The sequence below is a fragment of the Antedon mediterranea genome, chromosome 10 (genome assembly GCF_964355755.1).
Source record: "Antedon mediterranea chromosome 10, ecAntMedi1.1, whole genome shotgun sequence".
NCBI classification, from domain to species: domain Eukaryota; kingdom Metazoa; phylum Echinodermata; class Crinoidea; order Comatulida; family Antedonidae; genus Antedon; species Antedon mediterranea.
The window spans coordinates 14,929,204-14,957,133 of NC_092679.1; the positions used below are offsets into that span (position 1 = coordinate 14,929,204).

The 27,930-nt window shown below is 32.2% G+C and overlaps 4 protein-coding genes across 8 annotated transcripts in view; 1 reads left to right on the forward strand and 3 right to left on the reverse strand.

The window, feature by feature from the left end:
* Nucleotides 1-4,650, reverse strand: part of LOC140059786 (muscle-specific protein 300 kDa-like) — a 160,431-nt gene extending 155,781 nt beyond the window's left edge. For all 5 annotated transcript variants that reach the window (XR_011847254.1, XM_072105689.1, XM_072105692.1 and 2 more), the window contains exons 1-2: nucleotides 4,312-4,650; nucleotides 2,289-2,589 (exon numbers count right to left, since the gene is read on the reverse strand). Coding sequence is in view for 4 of the 5 variants with exons in the window: in XM_072105689.1 (XP_071961790.1) it covers nucleotides 2,289-2,364 (76 nt within the window). In the remaining variant the exon portion in view is untranslated. The remainder of the gene's footprint in view (nucleotides 1-2,288; nucleotides 2,590-4,311) is intronic.
* A 227-nt stretch (nucleotides 4,651-4,877) lies between these two features.
* On the reverse strand, nucleotides 4,878-7,855 carry LOC140059787 (arpin-like). Its single transcript, XM_072105694.1, has 6 exons — nucleotides 7,715-7,855; nucleotides 7,357-7,432; nucleotides 6,738-6,870; nucleotides 6,110-6,316; nucleotides 5,798-5,961; nucleotides 4,878-5,220 (listed from the first exon to the last, which is right to left on the reverse strand). Exons 1-6 carry the CDS (start codon nucleotides 7,804-7,806, stop codon nucleotides 5,212-5,214), a joined length of 681 nt encoding a protein of 226 aa, XP_071961795.1. The 5' UTR covers nucleotides 7,807-7,855; the 3' UTR covers nucleotides 4,878-5,211.
* Nucleotides 7,856-7,987: 132 nt separating this feature from the next.
* Nucleotides 7,988-12,767, forward strand: LOC140060040 (uncharacterized). The gene is made up of 7 exons (XM_072106080.1): nucleotides 7,988-8,142; nucleotides 8,381-8,485; nucleotides 8,746-8,816; nucleotides 9,357-9,497; nucleotides 10,212-10,329; nucleotides 10,551-10,617; nucleotides 11,158-12,767. Exons 1-7 carry the CDS (start codon nucleotides 8,062-8,064, stop codon nucleotides 11,256-11,258), a joined length of 684 nt encoding a protein of 227 aa, XP_071962181.1. The 5' UTR covers nucleotides 7,988-8,061; the 3' UTR covers nucleotides 11,259-12,767.
* A 109-nt stretch (nucleotides 12,768-12,876) lies between these two features.
* LOC140060039 (kynurenine 3-monooxygenase-like) lies at nucleotides 12,877-27,451 on the reverse strand. Its single transcript, XM_072106079.1, has 13 exons — nucleotides 27,350-27,451; nucleotides 26,982-27,051; nucleotides 26,262-26,359; nucleotides 24,423-24,512; nucleotides 23,863-23,911; nucleotides 22,737-22,824; nucleotides 19,233-19,401; nucleotides 18,091-18,342; nucleotides 17,125-17,214; nucleotides 15,756-15,813; nucleotides 15,359-15,441; nucleotides 14,616-14,777; nucleotides 12,877-13,751 (listed from the first exon to the last, which is right to left on the reverse strand). The coding sequence occupies exons 1-13, from the start codon at nucleotides 27,377-27,379 to the stop codon at nucleotides 13,644-13,646; spliced, it is 1,347 nt and encodes a 448-aa protein (XP_071962180.1). The 5' UTR covers nucleotides 27,380-27,451; the 3' UTR covers nucleotides 12,877-13,643.
* Nucleotides 27,452-27,930: the final 479 nt, after the last annotated feature.

Genomic DNA, 27,930 nt, shown 5'->3' on the forward strand with positions numbered 1-27,930 from the left:
AAACAATGAAAAATTATGATTGTGACTGTGAGAAACCCCAGTATTAAGGACAAATCAAAGACCCACACACAACCAAAAAGCTCTCCTTCTGGGTTTTTCCCAACCAGACAAGTATCAAAACGGGTCTGTCAGTCAGAAAATTATTCTATGCACCTGATCATTTTAAAATCATTATTAGAATTCAAGAGAAGTTTAAACCTTTTGTAATTATTTAGTAAACTTTAGGGTATGTTCAGATTCACGGAGTTACGGTGGAGTTCTATATGCAAGGCGTACGGTAATCCGTGGCATTAAAAGCCAAGGTGTTCAGACACAACGATCAACATTCCAATGCCTTGCGTTTAAAACACTCTGATCAGGTCAAAGCAGATAGAACTATATGTATACATTCATGACAATGCATGAAAGTTACCATCGTTTACATTGTTTTTTTGTTTTTTTATTTATATAATGTTTACCTTCAAATATACTGATTTGTTCTTACTACTTGTAGAATTGCATTTTAATTCAAAATAATTTAAAACGTAATTGTTACACAGACAATTATCTAATTAATTAATCATATTACTGAGGCCAACTTTACTGTTCTTTAAAATCTGAACCTGAAAATACATTTGACATAGCTATTTCGCTGTCAATAGGGTACGGGTATGTAGTTGCTGTCTGCTAATCGTGGTCGTGTATTTTCATTGGTTGAGGTTAAAATCACTGAGGCATCACTGGATTAGCGTTATGAAATCTACCCTCTCCCGCTAGAGTTATTAACGCCACTTGAGCGGAGTAACAGCTCCCTAACGCTAATCCGCGGCATAGTTCAGACACAAAAATATGTACGCCGCTTACATAACTCCACCGTAACTCCGTGAGTCTGAAAATACCCTAAGCAAGCATTGGCAGGGTTGAAAACGTCTCTTGGATTCTTAAGTAATTTGGCACAATTACTTATTATACTACACAAAACGGCAGCAGCAGCCTGTTTTTAGAGATGGTCACTGATAGTCACAGATATACAAATCAGAATGTCCACTGGCGCGGAGTAACAGCTCCCTAACGCTAATCCGGGGTATGGTTCAGACACAAAAATATGTACGCCGCTTACATACAGTAACTCCACCGTAACTCTGTGAGTCTGAACATACCCTTAGTCTTATTTCAGCGCAAGTAGGCCAAAGGTAATGATACATTTTCAATGAACTGCATTTATAGTAACAGAAACCTGTATTTTTATTGTTGTTCATTGTTGATTAAACCAGCTACTGGTACTATTTGAATATTAAATTGGTTACGTTGAAGATCCATTCAATAAATTTGAGATTAAAAAAAAGAATATTACTAAAGCGTGGTTCCCACTAGTGACACTGCGTAATGCAACGCAATGACGTATTGATGCAAAGTGCAGTATTGCATAATCACAAGTGGGAACCGACGAAGCAACAATGCTGCAAACATCGCAGGTTTGATTTCACGCAGGCGGGGGAAAACACAATTATTGGAAGGCCTTGTTCTTACGTTGCGTTGCTAGTGAGAACCAAGCTAAAAAAGTAAATAAATCTTAATAAAGCCAAATGTACAGTACAGTATACTCAATACAATATACTGTAGTACTACTTCTTCATCTGTATCTCCTTGTTGTGGTTAAACACAGTTAGTTCTTTGTCAGTAAATTAAGATCAGCTGACCTATAATGTCTTAAGTTCAGATCTTAAGCCAGACCTAAGTCATTATTAAAGCATTACCCTTCTTTAATGGCTAATGCATCTGTGTCTTGGAATCGAATATGTTTAAATAATTGTATTGTTTTTATTTGAACACAGACCATGTTGTAAGGGATGGAATATTCTCTATTCCCCCCCCCCCCCCACCACCCCAAATAATTGTTTAAATCATAAAATTTTGAATTTTCAGTATTTGTATAATATTCTTTAAAATACAAAAAGAAACACTCAGAATTACTTAGGTAACATTATAGCATGTAAAGCAACATAAATTTCATAAAAAATATTATTGTTTTTTTATTGTTTACTGCTCAATAAAGTTATATTCTGAAGTAGTTTTTAAGTCAAAATCATTTGAATGTACATTTGCAATGTGTAAACAAACCTCTGTGTATACAGTATGCATTCACACTGTGACTGAACAAATATACATTGTTGTGCTCCATAGGACCTCATTCACACTGTGACTGTACAAACATACATTGTTGTACTTCATGGAACCTTTATAGCATTAAGCTCCTACAGGTATTTGACCCCTCTTTCTTCTTGTAAAATAAGCGACAAAAAGCTTACCTGCTAAGTGTTTGATTGTGCTGCTGATCTGCCGGCTTGGGCCTCTTCCTCCGAGTGCATTCCGAAAATGTGCCATATCAATGGGTACTATTTAAATTTCCAAAATTAATTTGCACCTATTCCAAACAGTACACCTTTCTATATTATAATCCTAGTATCACTTCCTTCTTGATGTTGCAAGAGTTACGATTGCGTTACCATAGAAATGTTCATAAGGTTGATTAAAAGGCAGTAAAGTTGGTGGCATACTTGGTTGCTATGTAGGGCAACTTGAACTTGTTTAGCCTTTGCTGTTTGAAACCTGAGTGGAAGAGAGTAAAGTGAATTATAGACAGGGCCTCAAGGGAGACCTACAGAGAGGAATGCTATAGGCCTACAGTATAACACAGTCACTGCAGTGTGATGTTATATACACCAAGCCAGATTGCCTTGCTTTTACACCTATTACTGCAACTTGTTGATTCTCATATTATTATTACTCCATGATAGGCCTACTCTATGTATAAATAACTCAAAAGAAACAAGACATTTATCATTAATTTTTTAAACAGAAAAGCAATTTAATTCTAAATCGCATTAGCAGCCTCCATCTGCCATTGTGCTTAATTTTTTTCAGTATATAAAAAAATAATCAAGTACTGTAAATGTTCAATATTACGTTAACAGTATCCTATAATATCACTACATGACAAAATAATTATGAAGCTGAACACATAACAGCCTTATTAATGAAATGAAATGGTAGTAACATTTAATAATAACTGTATAGAATGTGTGTTTTAATAGTAAATTAACCGATATACTATCGTACAAAGAATAAGATTATATTTATTATTAAAATTAATAATTACACTCTATACGTCGTATTGTAAATATAATATAACCCAATTATGAAACATTGTAATGAACTGAGTAAATAATCAACAAGTTCATGTAAGGATATTCTAGACAAACAATTTGTATTGAAAACAAATGTGGGTTTCAAAGTCCGTAATAAAGATTAAATGTGTAAATATAATTAACAAAATAATTAATCATTGTTGATTGATTCCGAATGATAGTAATAAACTTGATAAACATGTTTTATAATCAATGGCAAACAACAAGAACAAACATTAAAAACATGTAATTCTACTGCAAAGTAAATACAGATACGCGACAGATACACATAAAGAAATTTACATGGTTGCAGTTCAAGAATGATATTGAAACTTTATTTTAAATTTATTCAAAATAAGTCAAAAAAGCTTTATCTGAAAAAAACAATTAATATATTAAATAACAATGTAAAGAACATCAAACAAATGTAGGCCTACAGTTAACTGAAAGATGTACTGTATGTGTTCTTTTACTGTACTTACACTGACCGGGTACAAGTCCTATATCCGTGAAAACAAAAATTAATTTGCCTTTATGCATCTGCTGGCGTGAGTCTTTTTTTAAAATCCAAAATCAAGCTCTTACACCACACACATAAAATCTCACACTTTTCCAACAATCTTAAACTTTTTTTTCCAAATTATTCAAACATTTTGAGGGTTTGGGCGGTGGTTAGGGACAGTGAGTGGATGGGATGTGGTGTTATATTTGGGAAATCCAGCAGCAATCTCAAACTTGACCTCACTCAGTGATAATAATAATAACATTGACAAAATATTTCAATCTACTGTATATTTAAATTACACAATATTTGGCATATTAATACAGTTCATCTGTATATTGTCAATAATAGTAGATTGAACACAGATTTCCAACTGGCACAGCACTTTGTTTTTTGTATCTCTTACACTTTGAAAATTGTTCCTGGTCCCCTGGACAATTATGATGCAGTCAATGTATGGTTAAAAATGTAGGCCTAACTTTGACAGCAGATGATGGATGAAGTGGATGGATGATGATGGTGACCGTTTCCTTCTCTTCTTCTAGCTAGGTCTCCCTCTCATCACATTAGAGTTACTACAAAAGTAGGCCTACCCTATACTATCATAAAAGATCACTGGATTTACAACTTAAAAATACATACCAACAATTTATATCTTCAATATGAAATAATATATCCCATATAATACGACTTGAGTTTGTTGACCTTCCAAATGACAGGCCGTTATATTTTAAGAACTACCGCCTTGTTGTACACTCGGCATGTCCAGTTGCATAATATTAAAATGAAAATGTAAACAATCGATAAATTCCAGACTTAACAATAGAGGGGGCTATTACACTTTTTTTTAAATATCAGGTAGCATTTTCTATTTCATTTAATGAAATATATTTTCTTTCACATTCTTTTTTCACTTTCAGTAAGAGTATAGTATAATAGTACCACGAGATTAATAAACTGACAAATTCATATCTAATACACAGTATTTAAAAATATAAATTTTCTGAAATCAAATATTTTGTATAATTTATTTAGTTCCATGAAAAATAACATTTGAGAAAATAAATAATCCAACCTATAACCCATGAAATTAGCAAATGAATATTTTAATTTTAAAATAATTAGCTATAGTTATATATAATAATATAATAAAACCTTTATATCACTTATAAATTTTAAAATTGTAAAAATATATCAATCTAAATTCAAAGATCCAAATATCCATATTAATAGGCTTCAGAAAACGCCAAACAAGAATAGTTAACTGTCTTTAAATAAACAGTAATGTGAATTGAAATTGTATTTAAACAATTTGAATTCAATTTTCACTAAGAGCATTCGGAAAAAGATAATCCTCAATAGTTGTTGTTCAGCCAGAATCTGGCTATTCATGCAGACTGGGATTCAATGCTGATTTGCAATACCATCCGCTAGTGTGAACAAGGCCTTAGCAATAAACTAAAAATGTAAATTTCAAGATCCATAACATGTTTGTTTGAGTGCAGTCTTTACAGTTTATATGCAATCTTGTTGGCAACATTTTCAATCATCCTAAAAGGTAAAATACATAACAATTAATTGATATTAAATACTGCATTCAATAGAATTATTATATACTTTTTGTTTAGGCTTTGAAACCTGGTAAGCAATCTGTTTTGCAAACTAAAACATTCAGTATACTCCAATCTCCATCTCCATCAACCGTGTATGGAAACACACGGTAACACATTTTACCAAACTTCTCTCCCATATTCAGTGGCGTAAGGTAGGGGGTAAAGTCCCCGGATTTAGCACTCCTAAGGGGACCTCCAACACTGGGTAGTTGCATTGGACTGCTCATGCTCTCGGCCCCTTAAGCTCTGGGGACTCTGGGTTTAAGTGTCTTACACACCTGTTCTGGCACAGTTCCGGTCTGGGACCGGCAAATCAAATTGAACTTCTATGTATCGTTTTCTCGACGCTCTGCGCGGCTATGCGGCAATCGATATGTAGCCGCGTGAAAATGGACAATTGACATTCGATTTGATTTGTCTGTGCCAGTCCGGAGCCGTGCTGGAACAGCATGGCTCGTTTAGCCAGTGAGCGCTCATAGCTGTTATAAACAAATACTGGTTGTACCATAACCTACCCATTCATCATCATCAGCTCCAGCGTTATCCTGATTTGAAACCTGATGAGGTGCATCCTGTTCCTTGGAAGCAAACACCTTATCCGTCCAAGACGCACCAACCTCAGCGCCACCAGCGTAGTTACACACTCTGGTAGACACATCATCTAATTTAGTAATAGAGACTAAAAAAGGACAAATAATTATTGTTTTACAAATCTGTTTTTTTTATATGAATGTTTAATGGTTGGGAGGAGAAACAGTATTTTACTATATCTAGTATTTTGAAAATATTTAAATTTATTGAAGCAAGATCAGTTCAACTGCACTTACATACGAATGGACTGTCATCAGCTGTTTTTAATCGGATTGTTTCTTCATTGGCTATTTCCATTTTGTCCATGTCAGACTCCAATATCCAGAATGCTCCACAATCTTTTGGAGTGTGAGTGTCTGTTATAGAGGCTAATGGTGCTTTCTTTATTGTCTTTAAGACGTCAGAAAATTCAACCCTGTCTGTTTTACCTTTTGGGTCAAGTTCTGAAAAAGATTTGAACAACACATTTTAAAAATTATTAATTATCATACAGTATATATTAGATTCTTATTTATTTTCTTAATTCTGAAGTTCAAAGTAGAACATTCAAGAGAAAAACACAGAAAAGTATGACGACTTAATTCCATATTCTTAGCTACCATTGGTATCTATGTCAACAATAATTTTGGATCTACCAATATAGTACATACAAATACAGTATAAAAAGTGAATTATATTTTATGGATTGATTAAGTTTATCCCGTGCTTGAATATAATCCCACCTCCTAATTTTAGGCTAATTACGGACACATTGAATGCTAATGCAATTCGAGTATAATCCCACTCACTAGTTTTCCACAAAGCCCCTGGAACTATATTTGGTCATAAAGTATTTTTATCCTACACTATAATTTGTTTTCTTACTGTATGATGAATTGAGGTAGCCTGTGTTTGTAACCTGTTTAGCACTGAAGTTTGGTTCCATCTCTTCACCTTTATCAGTGAATTGTCGTCGATGAGCTGTATGGCCTTGTATGTATAATACATAGTAGCGATACTACGTTAATAATAAAAGAAATACACAATAATTTCAAAAAGCTTTGAAAAACTAAAAATGAAGATTAATCTGAGAAATTCAACCTATGAGAGGGCATATTTGGTCAAATTTTTAAAATTTATTTCTTCTTTATACAAAACTGTTTTCCTAGAGAGGGCCAAGCCCAGTACCATAATTGGCACACTGGGTGATGATTTCCTACTTTTTTTAAATAGTTACCAAGTTCTTTATCATGTACATGTGACCACGACTTAAGGTCCCATCCGAAGAATGAAGCTATATGATTGTAAATTAGGCTATTTAGTATTAGGAAGAAACTGTTGGAATATATTGTTATTTGTTTATTATCGAGGATGATTTATTATTAAAGTTTATTGATTGTTATATTATATTGTTTGTTATATATACTGTTATTGAGGCGAAACTGTGTGCCAAATATTGTCAGACATTTTGTTAAATAAATGTAGAAACTATTCGGTTAGCTACCTTTGTTTTTGTTGTATCATTTATAACATGTCTTGATTTACTTTTTAGAGTTCCTTCAATCAGAAAACCTTTGCCACTAAAAATTTAAAAAACAACACATTATGTAGGCCAAATTTATGAACTATTATAGACCTAATGTCAAATCAAATTGTACTTCTTTGTTTAATTAAAATGACTAAATGGGTAAGATTCACCTACTTACTTGGTCTAGCCCTGTCAGTGTCGGTGTGTCTGGCCTAGGCTACTCACTGAGTGGAGTTTACTGTGCTAACTAGGCCTACCTAGGGCCAGGCCTACCTATAAAGTTTAAACCTATCTATTCTAAGCCTTGATTGAAAAGACAGAAGGAAAGGCTTACATGCTATATTTTTCAGGCTTCCAAGGCTCGCCCCAATCATGGTTCAGCACAGGTATAGATTTTAATGATTCATTATGATACATTCGTGACATTATAAATAATTAAATTGTCAAACAACAACATCAATCGCTATGTAAACAACGAAAGAGTAAAACCCCAAACCCGGAAGTAATCCAGATGCGCTTACAAGTGACCTTTAAACTGAAATTACGTCATATTCTGACAGGGGAAATCCCCTGTCATGTTTATTATTAGTGGTGTGTCTTTCGTTTCCATTTCCACGTCAGGTATTGTATAAAGTACTATATATAACGAGAACCTAATTATAAATTATTATTTATTGGTTAATGCTGAATATAGACGTTACTTTTGCACTAATGTTTAAGAGTTTAAGCGACCGGTTGTTTTCATCGGACTCATCAAACAAAGTAAGTCAGGCTAGCCAAGCCTAAATGAAGAGGCATGAGGCCTAAATTAAAGGCTGGTCCACCAAGCCTGGTTCAATTATTATGTACTTAAGAACAACGATAAACAGACTGTTTATCGTTGTTCTTTCAGATCCATTTTTTTACGAGAGAGCACTAAAATTTAATATTAATTAATAGTCTGTTAAAAATGAATTAAAAAAAATAATATAAGATTTCATTATTTTTTGTTTTCTTTTAGATGGCTCAAAGTAAACGTGACATAAAGAAGGTTGACATCATCCCACCAGGTTTTAAGGAAGGAGAAAAGTTGGCTTTTTATCTTGACAATGTTTTTACTAAAGAGGTAATAGATAATTTTTATTTTAGCTTTAAAATAGCACGATGGGAGGAAAAGATGTTCATAAAAATGTGAAGTGTATAAATGAATATATATTTAATATTACTTCACAATTACTTACTATGATTATCTTAATGTTTCTATAAAATGCTTTCTCAAATGGACGACGGGTTTCCCCAGAATAATATTGTTAATTTAGTGAAAAACTATTAAATAGAATATTGCAATATACTTTGCTAAATAAAACATTACATTTTCTACCATAGGAATGTGATGAATGGATTAAGCTAGCAGAAGATAAAGGATTTGTAGTGGCAAAAATCAATGCAGGTGCATCGTGAGTAACTTGTCTTGACACATGAAATTGTATTGACATTGTGTTTGTGATAGTTGTGTTGGTGACAGTTGGATTGGTGACAATAAGGTTCTTTATATGTAGTATGATGGAATTAAAATAAACAAAAATGATTTCTGACATTTTGGTGACAGTTGGGTTGGTGACATTTGTGTTGGTGACAGTAAGGTTGGCAACAGTCTGGTGACAGAAAGTTTAGAGACATTATTGTTAGTGACAGCAGTTTGGTGACAGAGTTTGGTGACATTGTGGTTAGTGGCAACAGTTTGGTGACATTGTAGTTAGTGGTAACAGTCTGGTGACAGAGAGTTTAGTGACATTGTGGTTAGTGACAACAGTCTGGTGACAGTGAGTTTAGTGACATTGTGGTTAGTGGAAACAGTCTTGTGACAGAGAGTTTAGTGACATTGTGGTTAGTGACAACAGTCTTGTGACAGAGAGTTTAGTGACATTTTGGTTAGTGTAATAAATTAATAACTTATTTATAATATTTATATTATTAATGTTTTATTTGTTTTTTAGAGAATACTTGATGAATGACTACAGAAGGGGACATAGGTGTATAATTGATTCGATGGATATCAGGGATAAGGTTTGGGAGCGAGTAGCAGAGTATGTGCCAACTAATTTCAAGAATCGTGAAGTAGTAGGACTAAATGAAAGGTACGCATGTTTATTGATTCATAATATTTTGCTATAATGGCTCAAAATTAGTCCCAGACGGGCCTAAATACAATTAGCATTCGGATTGCATTAATAATGGAATTAAAGTATTGTGTCTGTATTTAGCCTAAATGAAATTAAGCATAGTATTATATGCATAATTGTGGAGGATTATTCAACAACACGTTTAATGACGGGGAAGGGAACAATCTCTGTTCAACCCACTGGGTTGTCAAAGGCCTCTGTAAAAAAAGTGGTCAGGTTGAAATCTTAACAAGCGTACTGGTGGCTATAAAATATTAAAAATTGACATGTATATAGATGTAATTGTTGGCTGTGATAACCCATGATCACAGTCAACTTTGGTAGGGCCTTATGCACATCTAGTGGATATGTGCACTTTATAAATTATTATTATTATTATTACATCTCTGATTTATTGTAAAAAAATAAACATCCCACTATGTTTTTTTGTATTATATTCTGTAGTACAGTATTAAGGTTATAAAATTTCCATTTTTTTTCCTTGGACCACATTGCCAACCCACTCCAAATTTCTTCTTGAAGTGCTAACTCCTGAATATGAATAAGCCTAACTGCAAAATGACTTATAGGACAACCCACTACCATAAGCCCATCGAATATTTTGTTGAATACAACTATATTAATTATTACCTTTCATTAATTTTTTTGCATCATTTCTTCATTTTTCAGGTTTCGATTTCTTCGATATGATAAAGGAGGATTTTTCAAGCCGCACTTTGATGGTTGCTACGTCCGTGAAGATAACTCAGCCTTAACACAGATTACTATTCAAATTTATTTAAATGAGGTAATGTGCATATTCATTTGTTTCAAAATTTTAATAAACTTCATTGCTAACATAATATTACTAGATGTATATGTTATAGTTAAAAAGATACGAGATACGAGAAGATCACCTTAATTTAAAATGAAATGTGAAATATGTAACATGCATAAATACAAAACAGAAACAGTTGTTCTTGGTAACCATGACAAAACAATAACAATATTTTGATGTTCATTTTGAAGGGGTTTTCTGGCGGAAGTACAACATTTCTTAAACAAGATGAACGAGTGGAGTGTGTACCAAAAATAGGTAAAGTGTTAAGTGTCTTTAATTTTTACTTCATAGTATGTGATTTAAGATGGCTCTGGGTAGGATGAACTAAGTTGTAATGTGATATATTGCTTCTATTAATCTGTACACTTTCCTTTGTTATGCAACGTGAAAAAAAAATGTTCAAAAAATGCTGATTAAATTCAAATATCTAAAAATTTGTAATAAAAGTTTGGACACTTTGGACACAACGCAAGTGAATGGAACAATCACAAGTGACAGTTTTTACAATACTTATTGCACAAAGCCTCTAAGCGCTTCACAATATTGCCCCATTTATTTATTTTTATCAAACACATATGGAAACATACTCCCACAATCGGCGAAATTGCGTTTTGACTTTACCAGGTACCCATTTACACACCTGGGTAGAGAAAGGCAAACGCAAGTAAAGTGTCTTGCCTAAGGATACAAGCAATGTAGCGAGCGTTGGATTCACACTAACGATCTCATGATCACACACTGAGCCATTCGCCCTTGCGTTTAAAATATTTTAATTATCTTATCTTTTATTTTCAGGACGAGTTTTAGTGTTTGAGCATCAAATAAGGCATGAAGGATCTGAATTATTTTCAGGCCGCAAATACGCAATTCGATCTGACATTCTTTACAAGATGTAACTCCTCCTTAAAACACTCACTTAAAGTAACTTATTTTATTTCATATACTGTACAGTAAACCAAGATTACTCGTTTTGACGTTGTATTTTTACATACATACAGTAGAACCTCTATTAAGGGGACACTTGCAAAACAGAAAAAGTGTCAACAGAATAGGGGTGTCCCCTAATATCGGGTGACTGTAGTGTTTAATTAAAACATGTTATTGCCTTTGTTCATTTCACAGAATTTTTCCTGAATTGGGGTGGGGTGTTCCCTGAATTGGGATGTCCCCCGAATTGAGGTGGGTTGTCCCCTGAATTGGGGCGGGGTGTCTCCTGAATTGGAGTGGGGTGTCTCCTGAATTTAGGTGGGGTGTCACCCTGAATTGGGGTGGGGGCATCTCCTGAATTGGAGTAGGGTGTCTCCTGAATTGGGGTAGGGTGTCCCCTGAATTGGGGTGTTCCTTGAATTGGGGTGGGGTGTTCCCTGAATTGGGATGTCCCCTGAATTGGGATGGGGTGTCCCCTGAATTGCGGTGGGGTGTCCCCTGAATTGGGATGGGGTGTCTCCTGAGTTGGAGTAGGGTGTCCTCTAAATTTGGGGTTTACTGCATTGGTTACTTTGCAATATTTTGATATTAATTTATAAGCAATGTTATACAGATGAGATATAGAAATAAATTATATTTTATTTAGTACATAATAAATAATACAGCAATTAATTTGCATTATTAAAAATAGAGGTTATATTTTTTAGTGGAGTTGTGTCTGGATATTACGAGGACTTTTGTAATAAAATTGCATACAAAATAGATTGTCTGTGTCTTTACTTGAGCCTTAATGTGGGGTTTCATCATTAATATTATGAATACACTCCTATTATAATAGAGTATTTATTGTTATACATTCTTTGAAAGTGAAACCAAATTAATTTAACCAGCCTACCTTTAATTTTTATTTATACAGTGTATATGTTTGTGTCCGGTTTCAAGATCACGCAATTACGATGTGATACAAAACAATTGTTATTGTTGTAATCAGATAGCTAAATTAGATTCTGTAATTAAATGTTTGTTTTAGTTTACAGTAAATGTAAAAATTGGTCCAATATATAGGCCTAACATTTTTTTGCCACTTTTTTTTAGTTTAAACCGTGAAGATGTATGTATATTGAATAGAATTCAAAATAGTTAAAGTAAATTATATTGTCTTATATGTATTTAAAATATCAAATTTTTTAGATTTTCAATAGGAGACCTACTAGATAGTGATTAAGGTCATGTCTCTGCCTGGTTCTTGCTTTGTTTTTTTGTTTCTTTTTCATGTATTATTTTTGGTCTTTTTATGTATCTTTGAGGCAAAATATATCAAATACTTCTTAGTATACAAACAGGCATATCTTTCAATCATGTTGCTGCTTTCCACTCCAAGTGAATGTCTTGATCCGCCCGGTGCATCCTGTATCAACACGGTATACAGGAGTATTATCCCAAAAATTAGTACAAACAATAAATAATAATAATAAATACTAGTTTTACTTAGGTTTTTTAAGGTTTATTTTGTTTTCTACCCTGTATCAATCCCGTAAATAGTTAAATAATGTATAGTACTTTGATTTAAAAATGAACCCTATATATTTAAGCTATAAATTAAAACTTTTGGCATCTAACATCAAAAACAGTTTGAAACTGTCAATGTTTTAGATCTATGTTTACAATACAGATTACATTACTGAAATATACATTAATAAAAGAGGAGTTCTAAATTGTTTGTCTAATATAAACATAATTTAAAATGGTACAGATATTGAAATCTTCAAGAGTAACAAATTCACCCCAGATTACACAAACACACCGCTGTCATAAATATATATATTCAGCATTCTAAATGCAAGGACCTCAATGTTCTAGCCATTGTAAATTATCTAAATCTCATTAAATTGTTTAAAATATTGGAGTTATTTTTGCCAAATTATGCAAGGTAAATTTTCATACAAAAATATATAGCCTCAAATACAAATTGCAAAGTTTCCGGGCGGTACTTGTTTACAAGAGGTACTTTTTGATCTATATATCTATTTATGCAAGGTAAATTATCATACAAAAAAAAACATATAGCCTCAATCCAAATTATAGGAGATATCTGCTTAAAAGAAGTACCAAATGCACAAACTGTGGACAGCAAAAACAAACAACTTTTAGATGAGTGTCCATTATGGAGGTGTTCGCTTACAAAGGATGTCTGCACACGGAAATTCAACTGTAGTTAGGTTTTTGTTCTTCAGAATACAATTTAGATTAATAATTTTATGTTAATTAATGTTAATTTATGATTTCAAGCATCTTTGGTTTTCCTATACCTGTAAAAGTATGCAGTGCAAAACCTGCAATAAGGCACTCTTTATTTACTTTCTTCCCCACAGATTCCACAGTTTCAATTTGTTTGAAGCAATAAACACAGTTGGTATTATAAAGCTAGATAGTAGCAGTGCATAAAGAGCTGAGTCAACTATCTGGAGAGAAAAAAAAATGATAATAAATAGTGAGTTTTTTGGCCAAATATGTAAACCTAATTTTAACATGATTTTCCAATATGCAATATACAAGATCCATCAACTTTGTAAAACAAATAAACAATAACAAGAATTGGTCATCGACTATAGACTATCACTCAATTGCAAGTTTTACGCGTGGGCCTAGATGTTATGCAAATCAAAACTGTTGACATCATCTGTTAAAGGTTTACAATTTTGGCCAAAAATAGTAATATTGCAGTAAATGGCTATGAAACATTATAAAGTTGTCCCTTCACAAAGTTGGCCTTGATCAATACACATAGTTAAAAACATGGATGAAGCTATTGCAACTTAAAGTTTCCTAAGTTGACCTTTGGTCTATACACATAGTTAAAAACATGGATGAAGCTATTGGAACTTAAAGTTTCCTATATGCATGGTTGATCATGCGTATAAATGATATTCTCAATTTCGGTTTTATGTTTTTAGTTCCTAATCAAATATGAAAAATGTTTTAGTTTCAGTTTATATTTTTTATTGTTTTTGTATTCAATTTTGTAATTTGTATGGACGCACCATCTACGCATGTGTGCCACTGTTAAAAAAGTGTTGTTCAAAATAAATATTATTATTATTATGGTGGCTATCAGCACAGTTGACCAAGCATGAAATTCACTGGCAAGGTCAGCCTTGTGTCAAATGCCTTTTTTTGGCAACGTCGACCATGTTCCTTGATTATGTTGTCTTATTGGCAGTGGGAACTAGGCTCAGATGCTTACAAAAACTACTAAATGACATGCACAAATAGTCACTTCATAAGGAAATATGCCTGTCAGTATGGACATGAACAATGATATGTACCTTTTTCTGGAACCTCCACTTTTTGATGATTTGATGATATCGTAGTCTTGTGAAGGAAACCATGGTGTAGAGTGGAATGAAAGAATTTGGCATGATCATATGTAAAATGTTATCAACTTTCTTACGAAACAAAAAACTTCTTGAATTAACTAGATCTCTCATCTGTGAACAAACGTTATTTTAATATGAGTAAGGTAGTCAGGAACGGATAGCAAATTTCTAAAACTGTGGTGTGCGAATATGGACTTGGGCGGAGGTCCCTAAGTGTTCAAGGGAACACCACTTTTCACACACTGGCAAATATACTATTTATATACTTTTTTTTATATTATAATAATGAGAATAATTATATAGTGCCATATCTGCAATATACACTCATGGTACTGTGGAATGGACACTTTTAACTACATGCTTCTCCTGTTATGGTCGTCATGTTATATATATATATATATTAATTAATAATAAAAAAATATAACAAAATGAAAAAAAGTTTTATTTTGACTATCAATGTCAATCAATCAAGGAGAATGGGGGTGTATCTGGATAACCTCTTCCTTTGTAGAGTCAGACAGGAGCAAGAATTGCGAATAGAGGGTAATTGGATGTATTCTCAAATACATAGTCAGCGAAACCAGGTTAATGTTTATTTTTTCTTGTATTTTCAGTTACGTTTAAATACATGGCTTCAAACTACACATTCTTTAAAGTTAAATTTTAAAATGTTGATGATTCTGTTACATTACCTCTACATAGTTGTACATAGCTAGATCACATATTGCTTTAGCATCTGGGTTCCTGCTTATTGAGTAAGTGTTTAGAATACTTTCTGCAAAAAAGAAATTATTGAAACAAGAAAATAAAGGTTAAACAAACAATATATGTTCACTATTTTATATTTAAAAAAAATAACTTCAATATAAAAATATAACCACAACAAAGAAAACTTAAAAGATAACAAAAAAGGATGGTACATTTAATCAGAAATTGAAAACAAGATAAACATGTTGTTCTAGATAAGCAATGACAATTTTATGAAAAAGAATGAATGATGCTTACATGTCACTTTAGGGTCAGAATTTAGTTATTCTGTCAAAAATTCCTGGAACCAGACAGAATTTGATTTGAAAAAATACTACCTACCAAGATCATTACCAAACTCTTCAAATATTTCATCCAAAACAAGACAGTCTTCCAAACCCTGTTTTAAATAAATTATTAAAACAATTTTTTAATTTAATAATTTGTTGGTGGTAAACCTTGACTCAGAAATACCGGGATGGTGTCCGGCGGGGGATAGTTTTACCTTAGTTAAGCATAGTTAAGCTTAGTTACATTTTTTTTTCACATTATTGATTGTCTCCATCCCCGAAACCTCGACTAAGAAATATCGGAATGGTGTCCGGCGGGGGATAGTTTATTACCATTAGTTAAGGTCTAATGTAAAGCACCTAGAGGGGTCAGTGATCCATTAGGCGCTATATAAATACTGTTTATTATTATTATTATTATTATTAAAGCAAAGTTGTTTGATAATTAATTGATTTGCATACTTAGGCCAGTCATTTCACCTGCATGTGTATAATAGTAGTATGTCGAACAACAAATTTCCAATTTTTTATCGTTATGAATATTGGACAATAAATGTTTTTGAATTTTGAATTTAAATCTCTAAGAGTGACCCAGAGCCTTGATCACATCCACTGATCTACTAAATGACCATTTATTCCTTTTATGCTACAGAAAGGGGGATAATATATAATACTAGTTCTTATATATAATAGTGGTTATTGCACAATGCTTCTAAGAGCTTCATATTATTACCCAGTCATTTTTTGGTCAAACACTTTGAAAACATACTCCCATAATGCAGCTAGTAATCAGTGCAATTGTGTTTTAACCAGGTGCCCATTTATACACCTGGGTGGAGAGAGGCTAACGTAAGTAAAGTGTTTTGCCCAAGGATACAAACAATGCCCTTATATGGTATATGTATAAGGACCATTTATTTTTACTCAATAATACACATTCAACAGCAATAACTCGGCAACTACAGAATAGTAAAGAATGTTTATAAAGTAAAGCCTCTATCATAATGGACCTGGTTAAATTAACCCACAGCATTAATAAAAACAGGATATAAATAAGAAATGAAGAAATGAGGAGAATACAAAACATTAGGAGTACAGAAGAGCTCAATCATAAATAATAATAAACACAGCTCCACTACAGTACAAACATGGCTTTAACAAGGAAAGAAAAAATGAGGAGAATTAAAAAACATTGGGAGTGGAGAAGAGCTAAATCATAAATAATAATAAACACAGTTCCACTAAAGTACAAACATGGCTTTAACAAGGAAAGAAGAAATGAGGAGTGGGTGAAAATGGCTCTAAGAAAAGAATGGAGAAGAAATTGGAGAAAAACTTTCCCTTCCTATGTGTCTCTATATTAGTAACATGATCATCATTGACAATGGATGGGGCTACACACATGACAAACGATATCTTACACAATTCATTCCTTGTCCATAGAACGGAACCATTGCATGAGCTGCATCGCCAAGAAGTAGAGCATTCTTGCCAACATGATAAGGCCAACACTGTTAAATAAAGAAAACCCCATGTTAATATGTTGTCTCTATACAAGCTTAGTTATTATTCCTGGTATCGTAAATAATAAGAGGCAATCATTTTATTTTATGTCTTTAGGATTACCAATAGTAAATTAATCACTGTCCTATCAAATAGGTGATAATCCCCCTGATACATGGGCTGTTTTGTGAACCAGTTGAACCAGACAACCCCCTACTTGTCTTGAATGATGAACTGGGTTCTTTAAAGTGCACACGGGTTATAACTGTGTACACTGGACCTATGGTATATAGTGCTTATCCGAGAAGACTTGTTCCTCCACCAGAACTAAGAGCGAGTCGCCTCGAACCCACGATGCTGATATTGTTGGCTCTTTAGGTGTCCTAGCCATTTGAATGATTGATTACGTACAGTACAGTATAGTATGCATTATTTTGATCAATTCTCACGATTTGGGGGGGCGTTGAGGTACAATGTAGGCTTTTGAGATTGTGTGCCAATAGGTTTAGTAACATTTTTGTATAGCAATATGTACTAATTCATGCCAAAAATGCACTTAAATTAGCTTCAGATCGTTTGAATGATTTAGATTATTGAAGAATTACAGAAGTCTAAATCAGTTTCAGTTGCATCTAGGCTCTACACTAGGCCTAGAAATATGTTTCGGTTGACATCCAGTAATAGCTACTGTAGGTGTGTTATAAAACAAATAATATAGAATGTTTTGTATTCGTACAATGATACAAATAATTTCATTCTGTGAAATGTGAAATGCTTTTTTCACTTGGCTTTGCCTCATGAAAATAGAAATTCATCTTTCCCCTCATGAAATTATTTGCACCATTGCACTCGTAAACAGTCATTATTTGTATAATACTGCATACCTTAATACTGACTAGGGGGAGAGCTTTACTGGACAAAAAGCAGTCACAAAGTTCCTTCATGCCTATCAAATCAATCGAATCCTTAAAATATTTGTTGAAAAAAATCAGCAGATCTTCGTTGGTTTTGATGCTTTCAAAAATGTTAAATGGCATAAAAAGAGTGAGTGTAAATGATTTATCTTGGTTAGGAAGCGCTATCATCATAAACTCTCCTCTAGGCCAAATGTGTAGAAAGTTGTGGTCCATCTGAAACTGAAAACAAAGGGTTCAGTTTGATATACTGCATGATAATAAAAAAAACTCTGGCAATGAAATGATGAAAAGATTCTATAATTTGAACTTTGTTCCTGAAAATGAATAAATAAAGGTCGAAATATAGAATCATATGGCTTTTTTCGGAGTTTTCTTTACTGTATATTATCATATATCGGAATATATTTCAAGAATTTGTATATAGCACATTTTAATCACAAACATGAATAAAAGGCTCCCAAGCGAGACAACATGATTAAGTATGTAGTACATACAATGTACCATCTCACCAGCTTTTTATATTTGAGATCTACAAATTACACAATATTGTATTTATAAAGTGTAAAATATCAATAGCAACCAAAAATAATTTGTGAATTGATTACATGTCATTTTTTTAAATGCTTAATTATTCAGGGCATCTGATCGGATGCAAAATTTAATTTGAATTGTGTTTGGATTTCTAGTAGTAATCAGCGCAGTTGTGAGAAGTGGAGAGAGGAAAACATGCTTGTGTCTTGCCCAAAGGTACAAGCAATGTAATTAGCATTGGACTTGCTGCCGATCTCTTTAGCAGTCCCTTTCCCAATATCTTAGATTCACCCCAGATTGCACAATTGTAACTTTTGACATTTGTCATCAATAGCCCTTTTAAAAGCCTGGATGTATTCGCTACAGAACATTCTGAGAGAACCTAAAGACTATCTCTTTAGCCATCCATCTCTCAATATCTTAGATTCACCCCAGATTGCACAAGCGTACTTTTTGACATTTGTCATCCATAATACTTTTAAAAGCCTCATTTGCTATAGAACATTCTGAGAGAAAATAACTCTTTAGCAATCCCTTTTCCAACATCTGGGATTCACTCAAAACTGCACAACCTTTACCTTATCATCTTTACTTGGTGGAATTGACAGCTCCATGTAACCATGTGGAATGTACTCTTGACTGTAATCAAAACGCGTTGTTCTCATGATATGTCTACGTAACGCTGAATAGGCGCCATCACAACCTACGATAAGGTCAGCATGTGCTTCTACTTCCTGTCCATCTGAACTGAAAGCATTCAAGAAATTCACGCAAATTAAAAAAGACACCTTTTTAGGAATCCATTTTAAATAGTCAATAACAGAAAAAATGATAATATTATTTTACCAAATTAAAAGCCATATAAAAAACACAGCAATATTTTGCTTAATCTCACTTTCTTTTTCTGTCTCAAAATGTCATTTTGTTGTTGTTATGTAATGTGTCCGTCTATGTTTTATGTTTAGACTACAAAGACAAGCCACTTTGGCTTCTGTGTATCTAACCCATAAAACTGTTAAATGTTGAATAAATGTTGTTAAATATACTATAAAAAAAAAGAAAAATAAAATAATAATGCAAGATAAAACAATTTTCTCCATTTTTTTATATAAATTGCAAATCATTAATAATTACATCTATGGCTGGTTATGAAAATCACTCTCTAATATGAATTTATATTTTATTGTTTTAAGTCCTTGTATTGTTTTTTGGTAATTGTTAATCATTATATAACTTTTTGTATCTATATAATGTAAATATGTATATAATTATGTAAACATTTTGTTTGAGTCAAACCTCTCATTAAAACAGTGTTTCTCCATTTTAAAGGAGAGTATAATAAAATATTTCATTATTATATTTTTTAAACTGTAAATATACTTTATTTTTAACTGTAACTATACTTTATATCTTCTCGGATAAGGACTACTATATAAACCGTAGGTCCAGTATCTAGCTCATGTGCACTTTAAAAAACCTAGTACATCTTTCAAGATGACTAGGGGGTTATCCCAGTGCACTAGTACATCACAGCCACACCTCACCCCTCGCAAAATATCATTACATTTAAATATTAAAATTAACAACAAGGCATACACCATTTAATAATACAGGAAAAGTAATAATAATATTAAACCCATTGAACTAATAATAATACCACATTTTTTTAATTATATATTCACCACATAAAAACATAACATATGGTGGCCAGAAGGCAAATTGCATGTTATCTACAATCAAAAATAAGTTTTCCTGTATATTTTTAGGTATATGCATTATCATTGTCCGTGAATTATCTTGATATCAGTTTCATCTATCTAAGTCAATTTTTCAGAGTATATTCCTTATGGCCAGGAATCGATGTGGTTATGTTTTCACTGTGCACAATCAAACATTACGCGGTATACGCGTGATTTAACGAAATCACATTTGTAATCATATTTTCACAATCATGAATCACTTTAAAAAAAAAATTTGGTACTCATAAATTTCAGGTCATATTTCATCATATAGCAATACAATTACGTGCGTAGCGCATATAACGCATGCGTACGCGTGCTTAAAATTTTCAAAATTGTCAAAATTTATTTTCTATGAAATTAAAGTATGTTTCAGGCAATTTTAAGCGTTTAAAAAATTGCCATGAGTGCGCAGAATTTTGCACACGCAAAGCGCGTTAAACGTTATCTTGCACTATTTTTGTCCGATTTCTGTTGTACAACCATTCTTTAATAATATCATCATATTTTATTCACTTTTTAACGCGAAATTGCGTTATACAAGCACGTCAAAAGTGACAGGCCACGCACATGTAAGTTAACAAAATGGTGAAAATATGCTAAATTTTAAAATTAATATAGATCGTCAGAATGCTCTTGAACTTCTATTTTTTATTTCATTTTCTTGAAGTGTATGTATCATATGTATGATTTATTATGAAATGAAGAGAACAAAAGTTGATAAGATCATCATTAATTGCCTTTTAAATTTAAAAAAATTTATTTTGACAATCAAAAAATTATGACATTTTCGTAGTCCAAAATAACAAACTTAACATTAACTTTCTTCCTTCAAAGGTTCATATATTAAAGTTAAAAGTATATAGTATGTGTGTAGTTGGTCGCTTTCTTGTCGATGCTTTTATTGTAGAACGTAATTTTTTTTTTTTTTCTGGGTTGACCAACTAGCATAGGTGTTTAGCACCTGTTTGGTCTTGCCGTGCCTCCTTTTATAATTATTTTTGTCTTCTTTGTTTATGTATATGGCAGAAATTGAATAAATAAATAAATAAATAAATAAATAAAATAGTTTGACAGTGCATCATTTTTTTTTATTTTTAAAGATGTCATCATTGTAAAAAATTATATTTCATTGCGGTATGTAATAATCTATCTGCACCAAAGTGGTTACTGCATAGTAAATACACAGAGGAATCTTTCTACAACTGTTAGTCAGTTGTGGATGGCTCGGTGGTTTGGGCTGGTGTCTATGGCGTTCAAGGTACCGAGATCGAGTCTCACCTTGGGAAACGAAACTAGATTTTTTTTTATTATCCGTATTGTTTGTTCAATTTTATTTCTTAGTGTATAGATTATACACATGATTTATAATGAAATCTAGATAAAAAGTAACTTTCTTTATTATTATGTAACAAATCTGGTTTATGACATTATATATACGCAGAAGGATCTTTGATCGGATTATGATACCGGCTATTGTATTTCCGTTAGCAAGATCCTATCATATATTATAAATAACTAAAGATTCTGAGAAAATCAATCAATCAATATATCTTAAATCAATCAATTATCTTTATTTAAATCAATGCATATAACCTATAATTCGTCATAGTGACGAATTAAATCTAGTTATATCTTTATTTTAAAGGGTACCCTTTGAAAAAAAAAATGCTCATTTGATTTCCTTGCCTTATTTGTCACTTTCCTCCATTAAAAAATATTTATATCACTCTATTCTATGAATAAATTAATTAATCTCATAAACATATACCATATGGTGGGTGAAGGGCAAATAGCATTAATTGCATTTACACTTTCTTGGTTTTAGAGAGTTTCAGTTTAGTTTAAGATAATAAATAATTTTGTTAATACCGTCTAGCAACAACAAAGAAAGTGTCTGCCAGTGTTATATACAATTGGACAAAATGTTACTTTTGAAACACGATACGATAACATAATTATAAAATAATTTCCCTTTTTATAGCATCATACAAATAATCATTGCTCATGGGTTCTTTAGACTTTATGTTAAACTTTTCATCTATTGTACATGTTTCTACAGGCACTCGTCATCTGTCCAGTCAGTCGAACTCTACAGGTAGTATAACAGGGCAACCTACTTATCCTAGAAAATGTACAGTAAAATGTGTGGATTTTACTGGTCAAACATGGCTTTTATGAACTAAAAATTGTACACTCTGAAAATGTATCTTGTCGATTTAACGTCCGTCCTTTGTCTAACGTCCATCCATTGTCTAGCGTTCGTCGTTTCTCTACCATCCAAAAACTTGGTGTAGAAGTATCAAACATACAGTACTGAGACGATAACAAAATTATACTCACTTCAGAAACACTGCTTTTCCTTCATCAAGATCTGCTTTTATGAATTTATGTTTAAAATGCAACGTGACATTAGAATTGGATTCAGCAGCTATGAACGTGAATTGAAATGTCATTAATAAACAAAAACATTTATGTCAGATATAGAAAAAGTACAGTGACTAGGTAAAGTATAGTTTATAGTTAACAACTTAGTTTAATCATCCTGTCAATATATGGGCACATCACATATTGTTGTCACATACAGTTTGATAAAGTATAGAGAGAGCTTAAGAGGGATGTATTGTATGAACCATAGACCTTGCTTATAATTGAAAGGTGAACACTCAACTACAAGAGTATATCGTCTTTTATACATCACATGTCATTTGGAATTAGCCATATCTAACAGAAAAGTGATATCTAATGGTGATAATGAACACACTCTAATGCACGTTCAGCTTCTTGTAAACAAGAGGTTATTGACTGATCTGTGTTTGAAAATCACCGACCGATTTATTGTTCTACTCCACGTCGAAAGTTTGAGCAGTGCTTCTTTTAATAGTCTTCTTTTGTCAATGATTTATGATTGATGGATAAATTGAATAAAAGTTTATTTCAAGAACAGTAGGTGTGTTTTAAAACAAATTGAATGCAGAGAGTGTTTTATTCATTTCATTGCTTAATTTATTTTTTTTCATATTACTTAAAAAAGGCATTATTTTGCTGGATTTTTTTTGTTATATAATTCAAGTTTATCTTAATTGTTCAATTCAAGGTTTTACCAGCGAACATACGGCTGTCCTCCAATTACAGTATTGAATTTCTAACTGAATTTTCTGTACAGTTGAAAATATTGTATAAAATGTATAATTATAATAATATATTTATATATAACATATAAATAAATTCCTGTTATTTGATTGGACGATTGTGGGTCACATGGCGTGCAATAGTATAAATAATAAATTATATCCAATAGTTAAATTACATTTAATCATTTTATAAATGATATCAAAATTGTATTTTTAAAAAACTACCCATTATTTTTTTGTTTTAAATTCTTTTCTAGAAAAATTTTAATTTATACAGTAAACAACAAAGGTTAATCTATTTATTAAAAATAATCATTGTTAAAAAGCAAGCCTACCTGATAGTAGAGTTTCATTTAATTTCCGTCTATCAATAGATAAGATGTACTGAAGAAAAAATATACAGTTTCTTAATTTAAATCATGCAATTGAAACAAGAATGTTAACACCTTCTGTTATAGTCTTTCAAATCCTGCCAAATGGTTAGATATTACAAGCTCTCATCCTTTGGATGGGATCTAAAGCTGTTGGTCAACAATAAAGAATATAGTACACTATTCGAAAATTGTAGGGAAATATTTCTCGGTGTGCTGATTACGGACTGTACTGAGCCCTCTAGTGAAGAGTCTTGTACTGAATAGGTAACTCAGTATGAAGATATAAATAAAAAAGGTACAAATTTGTTCCTTTTATTGTTCAAATTTCATATAATAATAAAAATCAGATCAGATCAGATAAAGCTGTTGGTTGTGTACATAAATGTGCACGTGCAGGATTAAAACTGTACGCTACTAAAAAAAAAGAGTACAGATCATCTCAAAGTTTGCTGATAAAGACTGTACTGTGGCTATATTTTCTTAGTTTCAAGTTAAAATAGCCAATCAAAAGGATCTTTTACCTGGTCTTTAGTGCCGTATGCTTGTGCCGACAACTTTCCATTAATGTCATGAATTTTCCGGGCATTCATTCGTATTCCACCAGAAACAACCTATGGGATAGGTTACAAACTCTAAATTGTACTATGCATACTATGAGAGAGGTACCTCAATCTTAAAGTACTCTAAATTCAATGTATTATGTAGACATCTACAAGAGTTACCTCAGTCTTGAGGTACTCTAAATTAAATGTACTATGTAGACTTCTACATGAGAGTTACCTCAGTCTTGAGGTACTCTAAATTCAATGTACTATGTAGACTTCTACATGAGAGTTACCTCAAACTTGAGGTACTCTAAATTCAATGTACTATGTAGACTTCTATATGAGAGTTACCTCAAACTTGAGGTACTCTAAATTCAATATACTATGTAGACTTCTATATGAGAGTTACCTCAAACTTGAGGTACTCTAAATTCAATGTACTATGTAGACTTCTATATGAGAGTTACCTCAAACTTGAGGTACTCTAAATTCAATGTACTATGTAGACTTCTATATGAGATTTACCTCAAACTTGAGGTACTCTAAATTCAATGTACTATGTAGACTTCTACATGAGAGTTACCTCAGTCTTGAGGTACTCTAAATTCAATGTACTATGTAGACTTCTACATGAGAGTTACCTCAAACTTGAGGTACTCTAAATTCAATGTACTATGTAGACTTCTAAATGAGAGTTACCTCAGTCTTGAGGTACAGTACTCTAAACTCAATGTACTATGTAGACTTCTATATGAGAGTTACCTCAAACTTGAGGTACTCTAAATTCAATGTACTATGTAGACTTCTACATGAGAGTTACCTCAAACTTGAGGTACTCTAAATTCAATATACTATGTAGACTTCTACATGAGAGTTACAGTACCTCAATCTTGAGGTACTCAACATTAAAGCTTGGTTCCCACTAGGACACAACGCGCAATGCTTAAAGCAAGTAATTTGACCAATCTCAAATAACTAAAGCAATAATGAAACACGCCCAGTACAAAGTGTAAATAAAAATAAATTATGCACAAATATAACAATGTGAAAATAAAATAAAAATAACTTTTAAATTTCATAAAAATACCTAATGCATGATTTGAATAAAAATAAACTAAAATAAAGTAATCAAAGCTCATATATAACAATGTGAAAATGAAAAGTAAAAATGCCACAAAAAAAAACTTAATGGATGACCAACAGCAAGTCATCGCCACTTACTGTACAGGCAGTACCTGCAGAAACTTAGCTACAAAAAATATACAATTTGTTTACATTTCAGTTAAGTTAATGTCAAATTATGGAATGAAAAGAAGTAATACTTTCATAAAACATATCAATACCAGTGGAACAAGTCAGATAAATATATTGTAGAAGAAGTCATATAAAATGATGTCATCAATAGGGAGGTTTCGCAACACACGAATATGAAAACGAATACATGACACAAATGTATTGGTTTCCATAAGGCAGTTGCTTATCTGCATAGGCGTAACGTCACATAGAGCGAGTGAGGACTTCAAAAACTGCTATTTATCAAAATTGACCTGGCATTTTTAGTGAATTACTTTCAATAAATTATCTATAATTATATTATAATCATGAATTATTCTTGATTCAATGCAAAATGTGCAAAATAGATCAAAAACCATACTTGTACAATATATGTACTATACTCGTTTTGTAGTTAAGAATATGACTGGTGATATCCGTCAACATGATTACGCTTTACAAATATTAAATGGGGATTAGCTGAAAAGTGTGAAGTATCCGTTTTCGTTATCATAACGTTGCGAAACCTCCCTACAGTATTACCTCCTGTTCCAAACCAACTGCTCCAAGAGCTTCTCTACCACGAACAGAAAGAGCAAGGTTGATACTTCGTCCTTTCACATGCTCCAGCAAACGAATATCTGCTCAGAATAAAGGTTGGCAAAGGTTACTTTTAAAAGCCTATTTTTCACTAGTCAAATTTGTTTGCGCAAATCGAAAGCATCAGCTTGCGCATTCATATTTCTATTTTCCAAATCACAAATATGCATGCACATAAGCTGACGCGTTTGATTCGAGCAAACAAATTTGACTAGTGGAAAATCAGCTATTGGTGGTCATGGATTCATTGCTATTGGCACGGTTGATCATGCATTTAATGTAAAATTTCCAATCGGCACAGACAGTGCAACCACAGTAGGCCTACTTCTACTTTCAATTACTGTTCACGCACAATTGACCATGTTATTGATATAGCCTAATCATTAACCTTTGCAACATGAATCTGCTTAACTGATTAATAATCAAGGGTTCTGGGTTCAAGTCCTGTCTGTCAGGATTTTTTCTAATGACAATTTATAACTCCACTCCCAGACTTATATTGATAATATTAATAAGACTTTGTTTATGTAAAGCATCTTGTGTGATTGCCACCTTTAAGATGGATAGTGAACGAATTTGCTTATGGTTATCCTTGGCAATTTGCCAAAATATATTAAAAAAATTAAATAAAAGATTTATTATTAACTTTCACTGCAACTTTACCTTGTCTGGCTTCAAATAAATCTACCTTTAACCCTCTTTTTGCCAAAAAACATGCCTCCAATGACCCTACCTGAAATTTTAAAAATAGATAGAATGTTGTAATATGATATTAATAATATTGACAACAGGAAAGTTTATCGCTTTTTTTATCAGTTATTTTTTGTCTGAAATGATTGGCGGTCGAAATGACCATATCCCAAAATCAGCAGGCTCTCCACTCAGCACAACTGGCAAGCCTAGATAGGATAGGCTATGTAGACCTATCTATAGACTATGCTTAGGCCTAGCCTAGTATAAAATTTAGCCCACATAAATGATACTGTTACGTTTATAATGAAAAATGAATAAGAATATCATAAATTACATACCAATCCTCCACCAACAATAATAGCATGCATGATTTATTAATAATTATTATTTATCATAAATGTACAAACTACACAACAACACACACACACGCTGCTGCTCTGCATGCTGCGCTGTTTTTATTTTGTTTATTATATATTGGTGGGACATTCCATTTTTGTCAGAAGGGGTGTCAAATTGTCAAAATTATTTATACTACCAAAAAATTAATACGAGATGAATAAATCCAACCATTTTGTAGTTCAATAATGCTATTCACTTTGGTAAAAAAAACCTGTCAAACAAAAAAGATTTCGCTTATATGATTTATAAAATCAAAAAATAAAACTTTAAATAGGCCGTTTTTTTGTGGTTTTAATAAAACTTTTGGTCAAAAAAAATCCAAAAAGAACAATTTCGCTTATGAAAAAGAAAAAATCAATGGTTAAATAAACCATTTGCTTTTTTATCTTTAAATTACCATTAAAAAATCCGTTCACTCAAAGTGATTAACTATTAATTATGACATAATCATGGCATATTCAACAACAAAAACATTTTAAAATTGGCTTTTAAATATGAAGACATTATAAATTAGGATATT